The 21,238-nt window shown below is 37.1% G+C and overlaps 2 protein-coding genes across 3 annotated transcripts in view; both read right to left on the bottom strand.

Moving 5' to 3' along the window:
* Nucleotides 1-1,273: 1,273 nt before the first annotated feature.
* On the bottom strand, nucleotides 1,274-9,195 carry slc15a1a (solute carrier family 15 member 1a). Its single transcript, XM_078262893.1, has 23 exons — nucleotides 9,189-9,195; nucleotides 8,897-8,937; nucleotides 8,242-8,329; nucleotides 7,220-7,361; nucleotides 6,347-6,466; nucleotides 6,127-6,226; nucleotides 5,903-5,993; nucleotides 5,684-5,767; nucleotides 5,506-5,588; nucleotides 5,301-5,387; nucleotides 5,095-5,184; nucleotides 4,965-5,009; nucleotides 4,850-4,882; nucleotides 4,668-4,756; nucleotides 4,144-4,225; nucleotides 3,926-4,045; nucleotides 3,625-3,765; nucleotides 3,488-3,534; nucleotides 3,052-3,159; nucleotides 2,835-2,946; nucleotides 2,216-2,353; nucleotides 1,948-2,055; nucleotides 1,274-1,780 (listed from the first exon to the last, which is right to left on the bottom strand). Exons 1-23 carry the CDS (start codon nucleotides 9,193-9,195, stop codon nucleotides 1,541-1,543), a joined length of 2,196 nt encoding a protein of 731 aa, XP_078119019.1. The 3' UTR covers nucleotides 1,274-1,540.
* Nucleotides 9,196-9,530: 335 nt separating this feature from the next.
* LOC144525278 (dedicator of cytokinesis protein 9) overlaps nucleotides 9,531-21,238 on the bottom strand; it is an 83,655-nt gene continuing 71,947 nt past the window's right edge. For both annotated transcript variants that reach the window (XM_078261953.1, XM_078261954.1), the window contains exons 36-53: nucleotides 21,134-21,200; nucleotides 20,998-21,045; nucleotides 19,487-19,623; nucleotides 18,558-18,673; nucleotides 18,211-18,348; nucleotides 17,935-18,117; nucleotides 17,207-17,320; nucleotides 16,892-17,107; nucleotides 16,564-16,621; nucleotides 16,324-16,430; nucleotides 15,464-15,586; nucleotides 15,246-15,359; nucleotides 13,816-13,962; nucleotides 13,508-13,718; nucleotides 12,677-12,867; nucleotides 12,451-12,551; nucleotides 12,220-12,358; nucleotides 9,531-10,671 (exon numbers count right to left, since the gene is read on the bottom strand). In XM_078261953.1, the coding sequence (XP_078118079.1) occupies nucleotides 10,546-10,671; nucleotides 12,220-12,358; nucleotides 12,451-12,551; nucleotides 12,677-12,867; nucleotides 13,508-13,718; nucleotides 13,816-13,962; nucleotides 15,246-15,359; nucleotides 15,464-15,586; nucleotides 16,324-16,430; nucleotides 16,564-16,621; nucleotides 16,892-17,107; nucleotides 17,207-17,320; nucleotides 17,935-18,117; nucleotides 18,211-18,348; nucleotides 18,558-18,673; nucleotides 19,487-19,623; nucleotides 20,998-21,045; nucleotides 21,134-21,200 (2,336 nt within the window). In that variant the 3' untranslated portion in view covers nucleotides 9,531-10,545. The remainder of the gene's footprint in view (nucleotides 10,672-12,219; nucleotides 12,359-12,450; nucleotides 12,552-12,676; nucleotides 12,868-13,507; nucleotides 13,719-13,815; nucleotides 13,963-15,245; nucleotides 15,360-15,463; nucleotides 15,587-16,323; nucleotides 16,431-16,563; nucleotides 16,622-16,891; nucleotides 17,108-17,206; nucleotides 17,321-17,934; nucleotides 18,118-18,210; nucleotides 18,349-18,557; nucleotides 18,674-19,486; nucleotides 19,624-20,997; nucleotides 21,046-21,133; nucleotides 21,201-21,238) is intronic.

The raw sequence follows: 21,238 nt of genomic DNA on the forward strand, positions 1-21,238 counted from the left end.
AATAATATTTGAAATATAAAAAAATATCGACTGTTACTTAATTATTAATCTGTTCCCCTTACTTTATTTATTTATTCCTCCTCCTATCTATTATTTTGTTTTATTGAATGTAAAACGCTTCTTGCTTCTTTAGCAAATTTGTTTTTTAAAGAATTAGATTTTTTTCTGTCATAACTGAATTTCCCTTCCTCTTTTACTCTTTAAACATGTTATTGTTGTTGTTTGAATTTGACTGTTATCAATAAAGTTAGAGAAAGGAATGTGCCATTTTCACACGTGTGGTTTAATTTACAGATAACAAGGTTCAAGTACACAACTGGGCAAAGCAAGCAGCTGTCCTAGGGTCCCAGATTCTCACATTCTGCTGAAACAAATATAAGGATTCAGCACAGGTAGATCAGTAGAAAAAAAAATACATCCACCAAGTTTTCAAATACATTTTTTAATGTGTATTTTTTCTTTAAAATCATGAACCTATCTTTGAACACCTTTATATTTTACTGTACCAGTACTGTTTTACTGTACTGGGCCAGTTGATATTAAGTTAGTTAAGTTTGTATCACAGAACTAGATCTTGTCATCTCAGATACATTCTAGACTTTTTCATGGTCAACTTTATAATATGTTTCAGCAGGAAAAACACAAATAATCAAATTAATGATGGCTGACTACTGGAACACTAATATATAAATATCCTGGGATCGAATAGTGAAGACAAACTCTGTCCCTCACTGGTAGAAGCAATAGTGTGCAGTGAATTGCACTCAATCCATAGATGAAAACATGCAGTTTGAATGATCCAGAAAAAAAATGTTATGTGGATCTTAGATGATTTTTTTCAAACTACACTTTTCCAAGGTAAAGTATTACATTTTCACACTCAAATGACAACCATTTCTTTTTAGCCAGTTTAGGAGCTCAGAGCTCACAACTCCCTTGATGGTCTGACAGGCTGCAATGCACTCCTTTTTGTCCAATAATAGGACATCAGTACTAGCTAAACATACTTATTGAAAGAAACAAAACACTAGTCAGTCTTATACGGCTGTAAGTGTAAAAGCCGAAGATTTGATATCAGGTTGGGAGAGTGCTATGAACAAGACTTACATGCTCAGTGGATTTATGGCAAAAGATCTTAAGACAAGAATTGTGAGTGGAAAAACACACAAACAGGATTTTTTTGTGTTGCTTACTTAAACATAACTTACACATAAATATAAAAGAACAATTACATTCAATGCTATTTAAATGGTTCACCTGTTGTTGTTGTTGTTGTTGTTGTTGTTGTTGTTATAATACTTTAGCTGAATGAATTTATTGTATTAAATATAATGCTAGAGAACTTGGTGTGCCTCACGATAGCCATTTGGTCATTGAAATATAAAACATTTAAAAACACACACACACACACACACACACACACACACACACACACACACACACACACACACAGGCAGAATTAATGTATATTCTACCTCCTGTCAATGTTAAAAACTGTATGTAAATGCATTATGGATATCCAATCTGCTTTTTAGATTGTTCACATTTTGGTCTGTTTGGCTGTATCATCTTCATCTTTATGACTTTTAATTGAGTCTTTCTTGACCATCTCGACCTCTTCCATCTGTAGCTGGCTTTTATCATCATCATCTTCATCAAACTTCTTCTTGAACTGGGCCTCAATTTCTGCAGGGTTGATGTAGGTGTAGAAATATGCCATAATGGAGAAGATGATACACACTGCAAACAAGAGAGAGGCAAATAGGACGTACTCTGCCCACTTTGAAAGAGGAGGAGAGAGACAAAGAGACAAATGTGGTATTAATGCATCATCATGTTTCACTGGTACTACATGACACAACAACACAGACATGTCCACTAAAAATATTTTGTCACTTTTAGTCTCTGAGGTTTAGTTTTAAGATTAATTATTGTTGGTTTTTTTACCTGTTTGGGAATCTTTGCAAGCTCAGCCACAATTAGTACAATGAAGTTGCCAATAGCATTGGTTAACAACCAGCCTGCTTGTAGCACTGATTTCATGTTACTAGGTGCCTTGAAGACACAAAAGGACAAAAGGTGAATAAAGCCAGACACAAAGAATACATAATTATTTTATAGTTCAAAGACAAACCAAATCAAATATTCTCCTGTTCTGTGTCCTACAACTTCTTCTTTCATGGTACAGCACTGAAATAAGAAATAACAATTTTACCTGTGAGTAGGAGAACTCCAGACCAGTGACAGAAAACATCACTTCACCAGCAGTGATGAAGAAGTACTGTGGGATCTGGAGAGCCATGTGAACTGAGTTAGGCTTGATGTCTTCTGCTGCAGTAATAGACTCCTGACACTAAAACAAATTATCAGAATAGATCAGTTTAGGGCAGTGTTTCTGTGACTGAAAAAAAAAAGCAGCTGGACAGATGTTGCCGGAGCATACAAATGAAATTTTGTATTACCAATCACATGAAAAAAAACCTAAAATAACAATGCATTAATTCAAACCTCCCGACCATGTCTTCTTAAGATGTAAATCTTAAATCTTAATAATAGACATTAATGAATATGCATGGCACCAGAACAGTGTGTAGGTAGGAATCAAAATAAACTACAGTGTCCATGTTCATTGTAGTAAAGGAACACGTGAAACATGTCACCCAGTGCAAAGATGTGGCTCAACAACAACAATGAAGCTCTTGGTAGAGGAATAAGATATCTCTTACACAGACAATTGTTTATAGGATCAATTCATTGATGGTATTTTGGAGGATTTGTTTATATTAAGAGAAAAATAGAATATCACCATCCTTAAAATCATTTGTGAAACTTACATTGCCTTCAAAATCTAAAGTCCTGGGGATAAGGAAGGTATATGAACTTCCAAATCCAAAGTCCCTGCTGTATTCACATGACTGTGAACCACTATGTAAGGTGAAGGTGGCCCTGATAATTAGAAAAGAAAATCAGTGTAATAGCTATTATTGTTTACATAAAATAATGAATCTAGTATGAAAACAATGTGATTTGTCAATATGAATGAATCCTTACTTTCCATTTTTTATCTGGGAGTAGTTGGAATAATACAATGACCCGATTAGTCCAAAGTCAGCTGCTGGAGTTGACACATTCACTGTTGTATTCATTCCATTTATAAATCTGAAATATTGAGCCAGAAAATGTAAAAAGTAAATAGTAAGTAAAACCAACTTATCATTTTCAACAATGATAAATATTAGGGCTGCAACTGTGGTATTTTCAGTATTTTAACCTGATAATAATTAATTCATTATCAAAATAGTCAATGATTAATTTTCTGTTGGTCAACTGATCAATTAATTGTATATATTTGTTACAGTTTAACATTTGTATTTTTTTTTCAATCAATCAATTATTTGTCATATGAAAATCGTACGGGGTACAATTGCAGTGAAATGTAATCCCATCAGCTCCATCAATTTATGCATGTTCAGCAAATTCAATTTACCGAATTGCATTGTTGCCTTCTTGTGGCTTGGAGGTTAAATCATCAGTCTGAGGAAATAAGACAACAAATGTTGATGAATTGAACTTATAAGGCCTCTTGCATGTCTTTATTTTCATTATTTTGTGCTTCTAACTCACCAACAACCAGTTAATGTCATTGATGTTTGAGGGAATCAGAAGTGTTTGTCGCCGTCCTTTGGCCAAGGGAATAGTTTTCGTTATGTTGCCTATTAAAACGGTGACCATTTCTGCTTCAAATGTGAAGAATTGATCACTGGCCTGCAAATAAATTGCAGTTTGAAATTGATAAAACTATGCAATCATTGGGGTACGAATATATGTAAATAAACAGTGGTATTTTGACTTGCATGCAATTGATTTTCACAGAATGTTAAACTTGTAAATCCCAGTTTTGTAAAAGTTATTGTATGAGACATACCTGAGTTGCAGGAAGCACTAGAGGATCGTTGTCAGAAAGCTTAACTGTCACTGGATTGCTGCCCATGTTTAGTAATTTCAACTGACTCTGGGAGGCTGATGGGAAGGTGGGTAATGTTTTCTGAAGATTGAGTGAGTTTGAAAATAACTTAATCCCTGAACTGATGTAAGGAAAGTAGGTAAGTAAGGAAATGAACACAATAACTGTTTTCTACTTACATCAATTTGAAGCTGAACCAAAGCAGCGCAGACAAAAGCTATAGCTGCCATAATCATCCCCACTGTCATTCTTCTCAGAGGTCTGTTGAATTAACATTCAATTCTGTTACATATTTGTACAACATTTGAGAGAATCACAGCAACAAATGTATACATTTTTATACAGGAATACACTGTTTTTATGACTGTATTTGTTTTTTTATCATCATGGTTATTATGTACCTGATTCAGACTCTCAAACATTAGATTGTTGTCAATGTTCTCATCTAACATTTGTCAAGAAATTGGATTAAGTGAATTTTTCCAAAATGTCGAACTCAAACATGCAAAAAAAATTAGGCTATTCTGAAATAGATTTGTTCCAGACTAGAGTACATCTAAAAACTTTAAATGTGACAAATTTCAGCATCTTTCAAGGTAAATGTTATTTAATAATCCTATTAGTTATTTAACAACCAAATAAAAGACTGAATGAGATAAGTATAGGCCCCAAAGCTGTCTCACTTAATATCAGCAGGACTTACGTAAAGTTCAGGCCACATTTTTTGATCAGGGGGTAGATTACGCTCTCCATGATAGGCACCAGAGTCAGGATCAGGATGGGGTTGACAGTCTTTCAAAAACAGAAATTGTACAGTGAGACTTTTCTCAAATAAAGCATAGTAAATCAGTCCAAGCTAACATGATAAAAATGATTGTAACTTACCTGCATCTGATCAGGCTGTATAACAAGGAGCCCCTGCAGACACAAAGACATTATTAAAACATGAACACATTGCTTTAGTTAATATATTCATAGCTGGTTTTATCACCAAACTTACAAAGTTTCCATTCATGTTTGTGGCTTGCAGGGTCCATCTAGAACCCTTTAATGGAGATAGAGAGTTTAGTATTGTTTGCCCTGCCAACAAGTGATGTTACATTTTAAAAGTAACAGTAACATTATGATACCTTTTGGTCAAACAGGGTCCAGAACATTGGGAGTGGGATGTATAAAAAGAGGACCTTCAGCACCATTTTGATTTGAGCAATGAGGAGTTTCTACAGCACCAACAGACAGAATAAGAGTTGCTGTTATTCCACTGATGAAACAGCTTGCTAGAAACTAAAAGAAAAAGAAAAAGAAACTTAAGACATTTAACTGAAGTGAAACTTACATCATATTTTTCTTCTGACCAGTCCATCCAGTGCTGCCTCTTTGGGAATTGCTTGCTTCTGTGTTTGAAGCGGTTTTTAATGGCAAACTGACACAGAAAAAGAAGAAAAAAGTGTAGGATAACATGTTTTTAGAAACACCTATAGCAACTGTTGTTACACATTAATGCAGAATGTGTTGATGCAAATGGTGTGAACTAGACTCACCCCGATGCATTTACACACATCCAGCATGATGTTTCCCTGTGGTTCAGCTTTGTAGTACATACCACTTCCGATGATAAACACCACTGTTGGGGACATCACAGGCCCAACATCATTATCAGTGCTTTCAGTGCTTTCTGCTTTATGTATAGAATCAAAGTCGACAAATATGTAGACATACCAAGCGCAACCACCATTAGTGCTGCAGGGACACCGAAGGCCAGAGAATAACACTTCTGCTTACTGTAGATGCCACACTCCTGAGCTGCAGATTAAAACAACCAAACATTAATTTAAATGTGTACTCATACTCAAGGACTGTTATTGTTAGTTGTTATCACAGGCACTCATGTTTATAGTTTATGGTTTGTCATAAATGTTATGGCCTGCTCATATTTACCTCTCAGGATTGGAGTGATAATGGTTGACAGGAGACTTCCACCATTAATGCACAGGTAGAATACAGAGAAGAAAGTTCTCCTTTGCCTTTCCTGCACAGAGAAATAAATCAGTGACCCATCATGCATTGCATGCATGTTTTGCAATGCTGAATATAATGTACAACCAATTCCTGACCATTACCAGGCTCCGCCTATAGGAGCAGAAATGAGGTAATGTTCTAACCTGATGGTCACCGAATTGGTCTCCACCAAAGGCAGCAACACAAGGTTTGATGCCGCCTGTGCCCAGAGCGATGAGGAAGAGTCCCACCATGGCCAACACGCTAAATGTGAAGAGGAATATGTGCATGAGCAGAGAGCACTGTAGAAATATGTGATGAAAACTGCCTGTCAAAAGCCCACATCCTGGACTCTATTATTTGTGTAGTAGAATAGAAACCCACATATGAAAGGTCATGTTGTCTGGTATCCCATTTCGGTCTCTGTCAGTGATGTCATGGACTGCGCTGACTGCCAACGCAACCTGGCCGATCGCATAGACAATGGACAAGTAGATGATAGTCCTGTAAGGTGAAGGGAAAGAGATAGCAGAGGTGGAATAAGTACACAGATACTTTACTTGAGTAAAAATATGAGACTGTAACAAATGTTCTGCATTCAAAATACTACTTAAGTTAAAGTACAGAAGTCTTATAAGCAAAAAACACATACACACAAAGTAAGCTTAAAAGTAAAATTATTCATTATTATAGTTTTAACTACTTTATATACAGTTTCTTAGTTGAGTCCAGTGGTTCCCAACCTAAGGATGTTTTAATATCTTTGCCTTTAGTGTGAAATATTGGAGAATTTGACCTCTTTAGGCCTCAGTTAATAAAACAATTTTGTTTAGATGGTAAAAAAAACTCTATGGTGGTAAAGAAATGCTGACAACTTACAGAAATCTGAAAAATGACAAGGAAGCCCAACTAAACACTACTTTTTGTAAGCGATCACAAGCAAAAAAGGTTGGGAAACACTGATTTAATCTTTAGCAGTGAATTGTATTTTATCATGTCATAATGTAAAACATTAATCTGAAAAGTAAAGTGTAACTTTATCTGTCTAATAAATGTTGTAAAGTAAAAAGTGTGATTTTCCTTCTGAAATGTTGTGGAGTAGAAGTATAAAGTATAAAAATGGATATACTCAAGTATACACAAATACTCCAGTTATTTTACTTAAGTACATTACATACACCTTTTACTTTCCACCACTGAGAGATAGTCATCCTCTAACTACTTGAATATGTTTAATGGCAAAATAATTAAACACACTTAAACTTTCCCAGCCAGGAGTCAGCCACAATGGCCCCGAGGATAGGGGTCAGGTAGCAGAGAGCCACAAAGATGTGGTAGGTGGAGGTGGCCATGTCATCTTCCCAGTGAAAGAAGTACTTGAAGTACAGCACCAGGACAGCTGTGAACAAGCAGGGAAAACGCACGTTACCTCTTATTTTACAGTATATCATCATCATCAATCTAAGACTGCACAGTATCAGCTCTAAAATGTTTGGTGACCAAACATTTCATGCAAAACATGACCAAACTTTGGTCATGTTGTGTATGTAAATATCCAGTGGTGGAAGAAGTAGTCAAATATTTTATTTGAGTAAAAGTAGCTATACCACTCTGTAAAAAAAATACTCTGTTATAAGTAAAAGCCATTGCAGTCATGCCAACAGCATCAAAATATATTAAGTACCAAAAGATAAAAGTACTTGTTTTTCAGAATAGCCCATTTTAGAATAATGTATATTATATTATTGAGTTATGATTATTGATGCATTAATGTGTACATCACTTTAATACTGCAGCTAGTTAATGTGGAGATAATTTAAAATTATTTATATATATTATTGTATGTACTGTGTTTATAAAGTATTTTGACTTTATATAAGACTTTATGTAAAGATATAGTAATATCATCATTTATTTTATAGTTGTTCAATCACATATTAAATCAAATAAACAGTGGAGTAAAAAGTACAATATTTGCCTCTGAAATGTTGTGGAGTAGAAGTATAAAGTAGCAGAAAATTGAAATACTCAAGTAAAGTACCTCAAAATTGTACTTGAGTAGGCCTAAATGTACTTAGTTACTTTCCACCACTGGAATATCAAACCCGTCCTGTTTTTTCCAACACCGTTATAAATCACTGTTAAAAAATAAATCATTACGTGACAACCATCCTTAAGGTTTGGTTAGGTTTAGGAAAGATTATGGTTTGGGTTCAAATAAGTACTCATTGTCGTGCTCACAATCACGTGGTCAACGTTTTAGAATGCAGTATTCTCACCTCGCATGCCATAGTAGGAGAACCTCTCGCAGAACTCATTCACAATAATGAAGAAGATGCTGAGGGGGTAACCACACACCACTTTGCTCTGATGGATCAAAGAAATGGCAGAATGGTGTTCAGCAGTGGTCGAGAAAGTATCACAATAAAAAATACTCGATTACAAGTAAAAAATCCTGAATTAAAAATTTTAAGTAAAAGCACAGAAGTATTGGCAACAAAATTGACTTTGTGTATCAAAAGTAAAAGTGCTCATAATGGTCCCTGTCAGTGTTTTATCATATTATTGGATGATCATTATTGATGCGTAAGCAGTATTTTAATGCTGTAGTTGGTCGAGGTGGAATTTTGACTGCTTTTAAAAAAAATACTATAGCCTAGATGTGAAATAAATGTAGTGGAGCAACATTTCCCTCTGAAATGTATGGAATTGAGGTATTAAGTAGCATAAAATGGAAATACAAAATACTCAATACAATTACCTAAAACTGTTACTTAAGTATTGCTTGGTAATTAGTAAACTATAGCAGTAATACAGTGAATGACATATTAAGATGGTTGCTTTGTTCCTATGGATTATTATTTAGACTCACCGAACAACTTAAAACAAAAACTGCATCAACATCCAATAAATGAAATGAATTAAGTACATTACCGTCCCTTTGCTTTTCTTCTCTTTCTTGGGGTCCTCGTTATCTGTGCACAAGATGAAACTACTTTAAATAATAATGCATTTTATAAAAAGACTGCCTCCATTTAGAAAAAAAAAAAATCTTTCTCCGACGTTTTGTGTGGAATTAAGAAACAATATGGCAGCAGTTAAGAGTGTGCAATAAGATTTCTTTGTATGTTCCGACTTGTCCCCCAGGTGTGTCTGCACATTCTGCTCTGAAATATTTACAATTTTGATTGAAATGAAAACACACAAAAACAGTTTACAAACTCACCTGTCATGATGGCTGAGTGAAGCTGCTGCCTGCTTTCTACTGTGGTTTGATATTCCTTTGAGATTCCTGCAGTGAGCAATTGATAACTAATCCTTCACTGTGGGAGTGTTTCGAAATATTGCTACATTTTAGCACCGTGATCTGCCACTCACACTGCTGACTGTGTTGCTTTTATGATGGGTGGGAACATGAGATATAGGAAATAGGGAGTCAGCTATGTTCCGTCCCTGACACCTCATAAAAGGTATTAATTCCAGAGAACTCCACAACTCAACCAAATGTAAAAAAAAAAGAATACATTTTAATATATGTGGAAATAAAATTAGAATCCATGAGTACAAGTGCAGAGAAATTAGTGTTTTATTTAAAAGAAAAGCATTATGGAACATCTCTGTTTACAGCAGAACAGTAACTTTATGTTAAATAAAAAAAACAAAAAAAAACATTGCTGCCCAAATATAAAACATTTTCTGAAACAATTCAATGGACACTAAAATGGTAAAAGATTAAAATAACTTCCACAGTAGGCGTAGTGTCTGGTTCCACACCTCATCACTTTGGCAAGAAGGTGAACATCAGCTTTACAGTGTATGAGCCCCACACAGATACTTTGCAAATATTGCACACACTCCTTTTTTTATATACATTAATTAACAATTCGGAATATAATATTTCTATGCAATGGCTTTTAATATTTAAAAACACTCCCATTCTAAGACATTGAAGTGATTTACGGTTGAATGCTAACATGAGTCATAGGAGGCCCTTTTAGTAGAAATATAACTGAATGTACAGGTAGATGAGCGTCAACGTTTGCAACATATACTGTTCATCAAGACATCAATACAGTGGCTTATAAAAGTGGAATACTGTACATACAAAAACACATTGTGAAATATTAAAAATATCATCAAAATAAACAAAAATGGGCTGTTGGGAGGGTGGTGGGTGTAATATAATGACATGCATATCAAAGATCCCAACAGGAATGCCTCCATTGAAAACACTGCCCAGTCTTTCCAGGTAAAAACAATTATGCGTGGCCATGAAGCAGATTGCAAAGTCTGTCATCTCTCCTGCATGATCCCCTCTCTGGTCTCAGGCTCCGCCTCAGTACTGTCACAGACATCCAACACAGTAACCATGCCGTGTGTATACATTAAATAGGTCCAGTGCCTTGGTCATGGTTCACTGAAAAAGGTGAGAGGGGGTCAGAGTTGTCTCTGCTTATGTCAGTTTCCCCTTAAGCTGACTAAAGAAAAGCAGGATCGGGTTCAAAAGCAACAATATGGCATCACAGGCATGCCTGGTTGGCGAGTATAGAGGGCACAGGGTTCAAGGCTAACCCAGGCAAGCATCATACCACAGAGGAAGAGCTGGGGATGCCGTGGATGGTGGCACTGGTTGGCGTGCCGCTGATGGCGTTAAAGATGTGAAGTGAGTCTGGAAGAACGCTCTTCATACCATCTTCCACAGGACTGATCTGGAAGAGAGGTAGTATGATATATTCACAATCATTCACAATTCCATCTTAGATAGATAACTTAGTATCTTAATTACTACTGAGTGAAGGCCTTATTTAAAAGGACAGTAATAGCTGTGGCTTTCCCCGTTTCTAGTCTTTGTGCTAAGCTAAGCTAACCAGCTGTTGGCTGTAGCTGTATATTAACCACACAGACATGACAGTGGTATCAATCTTCACATCTAACGCTCGGCAAGAAAGGAAATAATCATATTTTCCAAAAATGTCAGACTCGTCCTTTAAAGTGGAGTCTCCTTCAATAAAGATTGATACAGAAAACAAATATAGTAAAAACAACCAATCTTCATAACATCAACAGAAAAACCAAAAGTATAAGACATATTATTGTATGTGTGCATATACAAAAACAAATGTAGATACATAATTCAGATGCATGTACATACATATACAGATGCTGTTCATATACACACAAATGTATATGTACATATATATATGTACATGCATACATACATGCTGTACACACATGCAGAAAAAACATGTTGGCAATCCAAAAGGGGTAAGTCAATAAGTGATTGCTGATCTAGCCAGCCGCTGCATCCATAGTAGAGTGAGAACAGGTGGTTTTAAGTTTTGAATTATCAGGGGTAGAGCTGAAACGATTAGATGATTAGTCAATTAGTCAATCAACATAACATTAATTGGAAACTATTTTGATTAATCAATTCTCATGGAAAAATGCCAAACATTTAACAGTTCCAACCTCTCAATGTGAGCGTTTGCTGCTTTTATGTTATAGTTAACTGAATATTTTTGTTTTTGGAATGTTGGTCGGACAAGACATTCAAAGACATCACCTTCTGGAAATTGTGATGGACGTTTTTTCACTATTTTCTGACAGACCAAACAATTAACAATTAATCAAGAGTGTAATCGTCGGATTAATTGGTAATGAAAATAATTGTTAGATGCAGGCCTGATCAGGAGGTTTAGCCATTCTGATGGACAGTGGACGTGTGTTCCATGTGTGAGAATATTTTATATTTTATTTATTACAGGCATGTAAAGATAAGGCCCGTCTGTGATCTGATCAGATAACTTTGCCAATCTATTCCGTGCTTTTAAAGGTCAAGACATGGCCCTGATCTTTAGCAGCTTTTGGTTTCTGTCATTTTAAAAATCCCTTAACATCAGAATCTCTAATGGTTTGACAATGCAACATCCTACAGCAATCAGAACATTGGGTAATATCTGATGCCTTTTGTCTGGCTGGATCCACAATTAACAACTCAGTCTTTATTGCATACAGGTGCTTTTTGCATTACCATCCAATCTGTTCATGTCAGCACAAGGGAAAAACAGAGAATGGTGTTATCAAAGAGTGTGTTATCAATTACATTATCAAACATATTTCATGAATGGCACACACACACACACACACACACACACACACACACACACACACACACACACACACCGTAACCCTGTTTTAGCAGATTACAGTTCTAACATTTGTAATGCAGAATGTAATTACATTGATATCGTACTCACTTGCTCATGCATGATGATGGACAGCTCCTTAGCTAGGTCTCTGTAGTTGGCTTTCATCTCATCTTGATACTCCTGTTGGTCCTCTTTGATCAGACGCTCATTAATACTTAAGCCATGGCCACATGCCTCAACAAAATGCCTGCTCAAAAAACACAACGTTAAGATGTGTTAAAGGAAATTACACAAAGTAGATTAGCACACACATTGTAAGCTGTTGACATCTCTTCTCACCTGAAGACCTCTTTCAGCTGTTTGACCTTGTTATCGGGATACTTCTTGGCGCATGCATCGTCCAGAAAAGCTCGTGCATATGCAAGCGGTCCTGCGTTTACCTGAGGGAGGATGCAGGAGCTGTGTTATGTTTTTTTTAATGATCATTTTATAAGGTATGTCCAATATGTGTGTGTGTGTGTGTGTGTATGTGTGAGTGTATGTTGACAAAATTCAAAGCAGGCACCTGGACGCTGATGCTGCCCTGCAGTTTGAGCTGCAGACGGATCATGTCCACCTCACTGGAGGAGCACAGCTGTTTGATCTCAGCCACCTTTTTGCTCATCTCATCGATGGCCACCTCGATGGGGCTCAGATCAGTGTGGTGTTGATACATCACTGCGATGCGTTTCTTTACGTAGGGGAAACAATGCGTGGCTGGGGGACAGAAACACGATGAGGAGCGGGGTGAACAGCTTGCCTCTCAGATCATAAATCTTTTCTTCTTTCATAGGCTGTTCTGAGTTTTACAGCCCAGGATCCATATGTGCACTGTGCATCTTTTAAAAACTCTCAGGTAATAAAGATAAGAATTTAAGGTTGAACTGTTGGACTTTTTGCACGATAAAACAATATAACTGTGATTAGGAAAAGTCCTTGACAAACAGCTGACACATTCAGAACGTAATCAAGATCTTACATTCATGTACAGGACCATTCAGGTGAGTCATGTAATACCTCAACTACTGATACCCACATGGAAGTCTTCCACATAGGGTGTTTTTGAAGTCTGTTTTTTGCTCAAATGTGTCAATATGCAGACAATGGAAGGAGGTGGTATATAGTTTGGGAGGAAAGTGAAAATTATTATTTAAGATAATTTGATGTGGAAGACACCATCTTGTTTATTTACAGCTACATTTCATTACATATTACTATCTTAAAGAAGAACTATTTAGCCTGTGGTAACAGTTAATACATACTATTTAATGTGGCTATGTAATTGCAATACTAAGTCTATAGAGTACCCCTTTAAGAGCTTATTTTCCACTACCCTACAGTTTATAGGGTTACTTACTGGTTAGTATAGTCCTGCGTTTGCACTGCTCCTCCACACCGCCTTGCTTTTTGCCTGATATGGTGAAAGGCATCTCAAACACAAAGCGACGGATGTTGTGGCTCTTCTCGAAGTCTGTCTTCCTGTCCACCAGCTCCTTCTCCTCCAGGTAAGGGGTCACATGTGTCACTTGGATGTAGGCAAACTTAGAATCCAGGTCTTTGGGGTTAATCTGCATAGAGTACATGGCATAACAACAAATCAGTACCATGTTTTATGAATCTTATCGATTAATCTTCATCACAAGTCAAATATCAACAAAGTCTTACCCTGCCAGAGTCTTGGATCATCTTTACATTCTCCTGTCCAAACTTGTCAGAGTACAGCTTCAGAAGCCTCTGAGATATCTCCGACAGTGGGGTGAATTTGGGTTCTTTGTAGATGTACTCCTTACCATCTTCATCTTCAAAGAAGCCCTGAAAACAGATAAAATATGGTCAGAATGAATAGCGTCTTTATCTAATAAGATATAAAGAAGCAAACAGTGCCACATCAAACCATACATGGGCTGTGAGCGGGAGTCATTCCAACAGTTTGTTAAAATGAAATGATAAAATACTCTTTAAGTCTCAGCTCTGAGCTGGGAGATTTCTGGGAGATCAGACTGCACACATATACAACCAATCTAATGTCCAAGCACAGAGATAGAAAAAAAGAACTCCACTGCAAGACATCAACTAGTGTCAGTTCAGTATTGTGAGACAGACCATAGGCCACAGGTGGGGGCACAGATTTCACACCGTCAGTGGGAGCACTTAGATTAGTCCGTTGTCTTGAATGTAAATGGTCAAAAGTCCCATGAACAGATGGTTAAAGCCATGCATTTACCCAGTGAGAGATACATCTTGCTATTAGCCCTTCAATGGTTTCCTACTAAGATTAGGATGCACTAAAGGCTGGGGTAGAGGAGGAGTAAAAAGGCTAAAAGATAAACAATGCACGTGAAATTGCACAGTGTGCATTAGCGAAGGAGCACAACACAGTCGAACACATCACTGCAGTCCAACTGCAAAATTGCCTTTTATATTGTTTACCTCAGCCTCTGAGTCAGTAAAGTGGTACTGCTGCAGGGGTGTAGACAGCAGAAAATAATCATTGTTATTCCATGAGAACTACCTAAAAACGGCATCAACAATTAGACCACCATCGAGAGAGACATGGATCTCTATCAAAGCACACAGGTAGCGGTAACCACACCCAACAAATTATTTCACAAGATATGGCAGAAATGAGTGTCAGTACTAAAATCTTAGATTTGTAACACAATAGCAGAAACACTGGAATGAGTGCAGAAGTGAAAGCCATGCATCACATTTCCAAAAACAGGAAGCAGCAGTGGTGACTGATTGTTACTGTAAACTTGAAACAGCAAACTATGACTGAGAAGTGCAATGGATTAAAACAGCACAAACACCACACAACTGCTAAGAAAGGCTAGCAAGGTCTACTGCACAACTTACCGATGCCTTTAAAGAGGATAAAAAGCAGAAAAGGGTATTAGGGTGGATCATAAAATGCCATGTGATCATGCTCTTAAAAACACAAAAACACCTTCAGCAGCCCCCATGCTCATTGTGAATTACACTCAGCAACCAACTCCTTGCTTTCTCTTTTGTAAAATAAGGTTTGAATAATTTTAAATACAGTGTGTGCAGACATCAGATTAACAATACGTAAGTTTGAAAAAACTAAAACTCACCTGGCCAAAGAAGGCCACTCTGAAGTAGGTGCCCAGCAGTCTCTTGCCTGAGTGCATGACCTCTGTCACTTTGCTGTATGCACGATGCAGGGTGTCATATAGGTGGGCCAGTTTCTGTGCAAAGTAATAAAAATCTGATTAGAATTTGTAGATACTAAAGTCCCAACCTGGGCGAAATTAGTGGGGATTGTAGTGGGGAGATAAAAAGTTAAATGCACCTCAAAGTCCCTGCGCTTCTCATAAATGGGGATAATAAGCTTGTAGATGTCAGAGATGAGCTCGTAACGCTCAGCTTTCCACAGTCCATCTGCACACTCCTCCAAAAGCTCCATTAGGACGTCCTAAGGGAACAAGAGAGGGGGAGAAATAGATAAGTGTTTGATAAGACAACATCTCTTCTATCATGACCAAATATGATGGCTATAAGGAAATAAAGAAAAACACACATCTAGATGCGTTCTAGTGAGGTGCGGCGTCGCAGGTAGACATCCGCACAAATTGCATCATTGAGATAATGTTAATTTTGAAGACAGCAATATGTGCTGAAACATTGATTCACATAATAAGGAAGTCTCGTACAAGACTCTTAAAATCAAACGACATGTCCCTCCCAAAAAGGTTTATTATTACAAGAAATATACAGTAATGATGTGTCATTTCAAAATTGCTGAATATGTTTCATGCTAATGTGATTTATCTATTGTTTGAAATCTTGGAAGTCAGCTGTTAAATCTGTAATGAAATACTGAAGAGAAATGATGATTCATTATTTAAAAACAGAATTATTGGAGAGCTTAAGATAGGAACTTAAATGTTTTTGTCTTCCTGCAACAGATAAACATAATTATATGTCTTAATACATTAACAATAACATTACATTCACTTTGCAGATGTTTTTTTGTCCAAAGCAACTCACAAAAATACATTCAACCCCAGCAGTCTTAACTAAAATACAAAATTCTGAAAATCTAAATGTAATCAAATAAAGTCATGGTGTGGTCAGACCACAGACTGTGTCTGAATACATGTTAACGTTAATTTTTCAAATCTTAGCACTATCATTAGCACAGTCACATACTTCATTGAAATGAACGTCCTGCATGCCAACGTCCTCCATCATTGCTGCTTCTTCATCAATGTTTGGAGTCACAACACGAAACGCTGAGCAGCCCTGCTTGAACATGCCTGCACACAGTATGAGATGAGACAATATTTTAACAATCAGCCACATTAGGCAACAAAAAAAACCAAGATTACACAGACTATACATAATAGAGCTGCTGTGTGGCATGCAAGTAAAAATAGATTATTAAAGCACCTTTTCTCCGCAGGTATTCTGCCACAAGCGCTGCAACATGCACATAGCACATGGCCGCCTGTGAACAACAACAACAACAACTCAGGTCAGATTAGCAAAGTGATGTTGATAGTTTTAATTATGTTAGGATAGGACAGCATCACCCACTAAACATTAGCCCACAATAAACTGGACAAATATGAAGTAAATCCAGTCAGTACTTGATATTTGATACTGTACAGACACATCACCAGACACAGACCTAAAGTGAGTCTATCACATTTTTTAATCTGACACCGTCATACCAAAGTCCAACCCATTCAGCCACACAGAGTCTCTTATCACAGACCTCTGACAGGTCTCCGTTCTTCACATGGATCCGGGCCATGCTGTCCAGCCAGGTCTTGCGTAGTTCCGGCGTGCTGGCGTAAGACTTGGCGAGGCTGTACTGCAGGTCCACCAGCATTTCTGGATCTCTCTCGTGCTCCTTCATCTGAGCCGTGGCCATCAAAACTGTTCTGATGCGTTTGGTTAGGTCCTTCACATCTGATGGGAAAGCCGTGTTCTTTTAAGGAGGATGCAGAAATGAGAACAGTCAGTCATGTTACTGCCAGTTTAAGCATGTATTTTAACTGTTTTAACTGCACAAAAATTAATTCCTGACCTTAATAGTTTTGTCACTGTTGGCACAGTTGTTGATTATTGACAGAGACTGCTGAAAGCGGGTACTTCCGATACCAATCACATCAGCTATCAACTGACTGACAGCAATCACCACCTAAAGAAAGAGAAATATACATATTGTTATTATTATTATTATAACCCTTGCATTTTGTTGAGATTGGTTCATTTCATCATTGTTTGAGGTCACACAGACCTCAAAACTGTATGTAAATAATATGAATAAATAATAATCTAATCTTAAAACCCAAAATGTATTGAAATGGTAACAGTTCCCGTTGCCACAAAATAGGCTTACACATTTGATTTTGATGGAAAGTAAAAAAGAAAAAAAAAAACGGAAATTACAATAAAACATTATTACACAAAATAATTCATTTCAATACTTATTTTTGATTTGGGACTGGTAGTAAAATTTAAAAATGCATTGCATTCGACCATGTTTTACAGCTGAGACCCAAAACAGAAGTAAGCAGTGATGGGTCATTTTCAGTGGTAAGCTTCTGCAACATGGCATCACTTCAACATTCAGTTTATAAGCAATTCTCACAAAATTAAGAAGTAAGTATGAAGCTAATAAAATAATGTTAAGTATGTTTTTGAGTTGTTAAACAAGGCCAAGGGTCTCTAGTACATTTAGGTTTAAATAATGGGAACATGAAAGCTTTATTCTTTTTATACCAGTTAGTTCCACAGAAGGACTATCCCTACCTGTAAGTGCGTCCGGACAAAAGACTTGCGACCTGTGTAGTCAAAGTTGCTCTTCATGAGGAAGTAGAGCAGATGGGCGGCATCGCTGCGAATGGAGTTCAGCTTGGAGTTACAACACTTCAAGATCTCATAGCAGAAAGCAGCACACATGTCAGCACGTCCTTCAAAAAATGTGCAGGGAAACTAGAGGGTGAAGAAGACAGACAGGTTATCAGTGAATGCCTTAGGCCATAACAACAGAGCATTGTTAGGCAGGGAAACCGATATTCTTCACACCTTGTAGATGAAGGTGCGCAGTGAAGTGAAGACCTGCTTGAGGGCCGTCTCTGACTGATTGATCCGCAGGAAACAGAGGTGGACTTCAAACACCTTCTTCATTAGTGGACTGTGGCCGTGGTCAGAGCACAGCTGGGTCTGTGGAGAAAGAGAGTATCATCTTAGCAACGGAAATAATCTGATTTAAAAAAACAGAAAATCACATCCACGTTTTTATGAAGCATTAATTGGGCCTGACATAATCATTAGGTAACCTAAATACTGTATTTAAAGAAAAATGGTTCCAGTTCAAAGTTATAAAGTACAGTAAATGTGTGACAAGTAATATGTTATATACAGTATGTTACCTTGAATCCCATGATGAAGATACTTAGCGTGTCCAGGACGGTCATGCACACTTCCGTAGCGATGTTAGCCTCCAGCAGTGACTGATTTAACACGTCTGCATCCGAGTGACTGTAGGCTAAAGAGGACACAACAGAAAGCTGTAGCTGTTTCACCCACATATCACATATCTCTTGAAATATGGAAAGGCTGGAAAATGCCATTATGATGAAAAGTTTCATTCCAAACTGAAACAATCTTACTACTTACTAAACTAATACCTTTTATTAAATGAATGGTGACATGTTGGCGAGGCACACATTTTGTTTACAAACTGTAGCAATGATGTTTGAGCGCTTGAGGTTTTTTTATATTTACTGTATGAATGAATTTCCAGCGGCATTTTTCTAAAAAACATAGGTAATATTTTGGAATGAAACCCTTGATATTTTACATGGATTGCTTTTTTTTCTCAAAGAATGAAATGAAAAATTAAGTTCAGAGCAGATGAGTAGGCTAGAGAGAGATGAGAAGATTCTGAAAGCTAATGTTCAGTTAAAATAAGCATGCACTCAAACTGCCTGCTAACCTGATACATTCTTACCATGGTCTACAGATATTCCAAGAATACTTGAAATCTTTCTTACACTGAAAACACAAAGACACTGTGTTAAATTATGCCATTTACCAGCCTGAGCACATCGCTTAAGCCCTTAAGATGAAGTCAATATCATGCTACACACATCTACCTTAGCCCCAATGTAATTTAATTTACTGATGATGCACCCTTGTCTCTTGAGGCATTTTCTGCTCGACAGCAGGCTGGGTTTAAATGCAGGATGAGGGTAATGTTGATGATGTTGAAAAGCATGAGTAGACTACACAGAGTGAGGCGGAGGAGGGCGGAGGTCCTCTGGTAGAGGATGTTTAATGAAAAGTATGGAGCACTTACTGTGGTTAAAAGTGTATGAGTTATCCAGGCTGCTGAGCTGATGTAAGCGGGCATGCATCATTCCCGCCCTGTTACGGGACACAGGCAGAGTCTGAGACTTCCGCTCATGTGCTACAGGTCCTGCCCCATCCTGGTTCCTGATGAGGAAACAGGACAATGTTAGACAAATGGCAGGTTAGTGAAGCAAGTTAGGGTGAATCACTTGCTATTTTGCACATTTGAGTGGTGTAAATATCACTCAAATGTCCTGATAGCAAAAGCAGATTTGCTTGTATTCCAATCTTGGGTTATACTATTTTGTTAAACAGTTAGCTTATTTGAATTTGAATGTATCATGATAAAACAAATCCATTATTTTAACATTTTGGGTGACTTTTACACATGCATGTATACCCATCGTGGCATGTATGCCGTAAAGTTGTGCTGTATATTGTTTAGCATGCAGTTTAATGAAATAATTATCAGCAGAAGCAGCATTAAAGCAATGAGTTACAGCAAATGCCATGCATATAAGAATGAGAGAAACAAATGCTATACATGAATTTAGAGTTGTGTTACAGCACTGCAACTTTTACAGTTTGAGAAGAGATGCATTAAGTTTGAGAGAGTCAGTTCCACCTTTAGTCTTACCCAAGCAGGAGAGGGCAGGAGCCAGGTTTTATTTCATTTTGTTAAACTTGCCAGCATTTAGGTGAATAGAGATAGAAACAGTGGTGGGAGGTTAGAGAGAGTGAACACCCAAAGCCCTCTGGGAGTCATGGCTAGAGCTCCCAAATAGTGGAGAGAGTACAGTATTGTGTTTGGATACATTATTGTGCTCAACATACAGTCACACCTTTTAACGGTCACACATAATTAGCTAATTACACTGAATGATCTAAAATGAAAACAATGAGTAGCATATCATTATCATATACTGGATGTTATAAAATTTAATGGGCAATAATGTACTCCAGGAAATGTATTTTGTTTTCTCGTGTCTATCTACTAGGCTCTATCTAACTTGTTCTCAACAAAGGGTATCTCAAGGGCTATTTCTGCAGTTGCCAGAGAGTACGTGCAAAGATCGTGGAGTAGCTCACAATATTTGAAAATTACAATTTGATTAAAAAATAAATATATAATAAAATAATAAAAAATATATCAAAACTTAGTCACCACTGAGACATCACATGTTGTAACTGAGACTAGTGAAAACAAGTTAGGGAGCAGAGAAGCTGAGTTATGTCAGCTAATTAAATTAATTCACAGTCATAATATTTAGCTAAAACTAATAGATAAATGGTTAAAAAGCTAAAAGTAATAGCTCATAAAATAATGTAAGTTAGTTATTGGATAAATGGTTGAAACATCCAGCTGCTACTCCAAGTGGCAGCGGTACGAATGCAAACTTGACCAAACCGATCTAAACATGGGAACCACTGTACTAAAAGCCTGATAATCATAATTAAAACTCAAAATCTGTAAAGGAATGACATTCATTAACGTTTTCAGACAGCAGACAACATTACCTTGCGATGTATCTCTTTCCCATGTATCTGAACTGATGGAGGCACACTCTGAGAGGAAAAGTGGAAAATCAGTCTCAAATCTCAAGCTTTACTTATAATATCAGAGTTGTCATGAAAGCAATGTAAGGTGTCTTACTCGACTAGAGTGAAGAAGTCCATTAACTCAGCAGATGAAGCCTTGTTCCAGTATGTGAACAGAGCATCTGGAAAAAGACAGAGATTGACATTGGAGAGTGTTTAA

The sequence above is a fragment of the Sander vitreus genome, chromosome 11, assembly GCF_031162955.1.
Source record: "Sander vitreus isolate 19-12246 chromosome 11, sanVit1, whole genome shotgun sequence".
Classification (NCBI taxonomy): domain Eukaryota; kingdom Metazoa; phylum Chordata; class Actinopteri; order Perciformes; family Percidae; genus Sander; species Sander vitreus.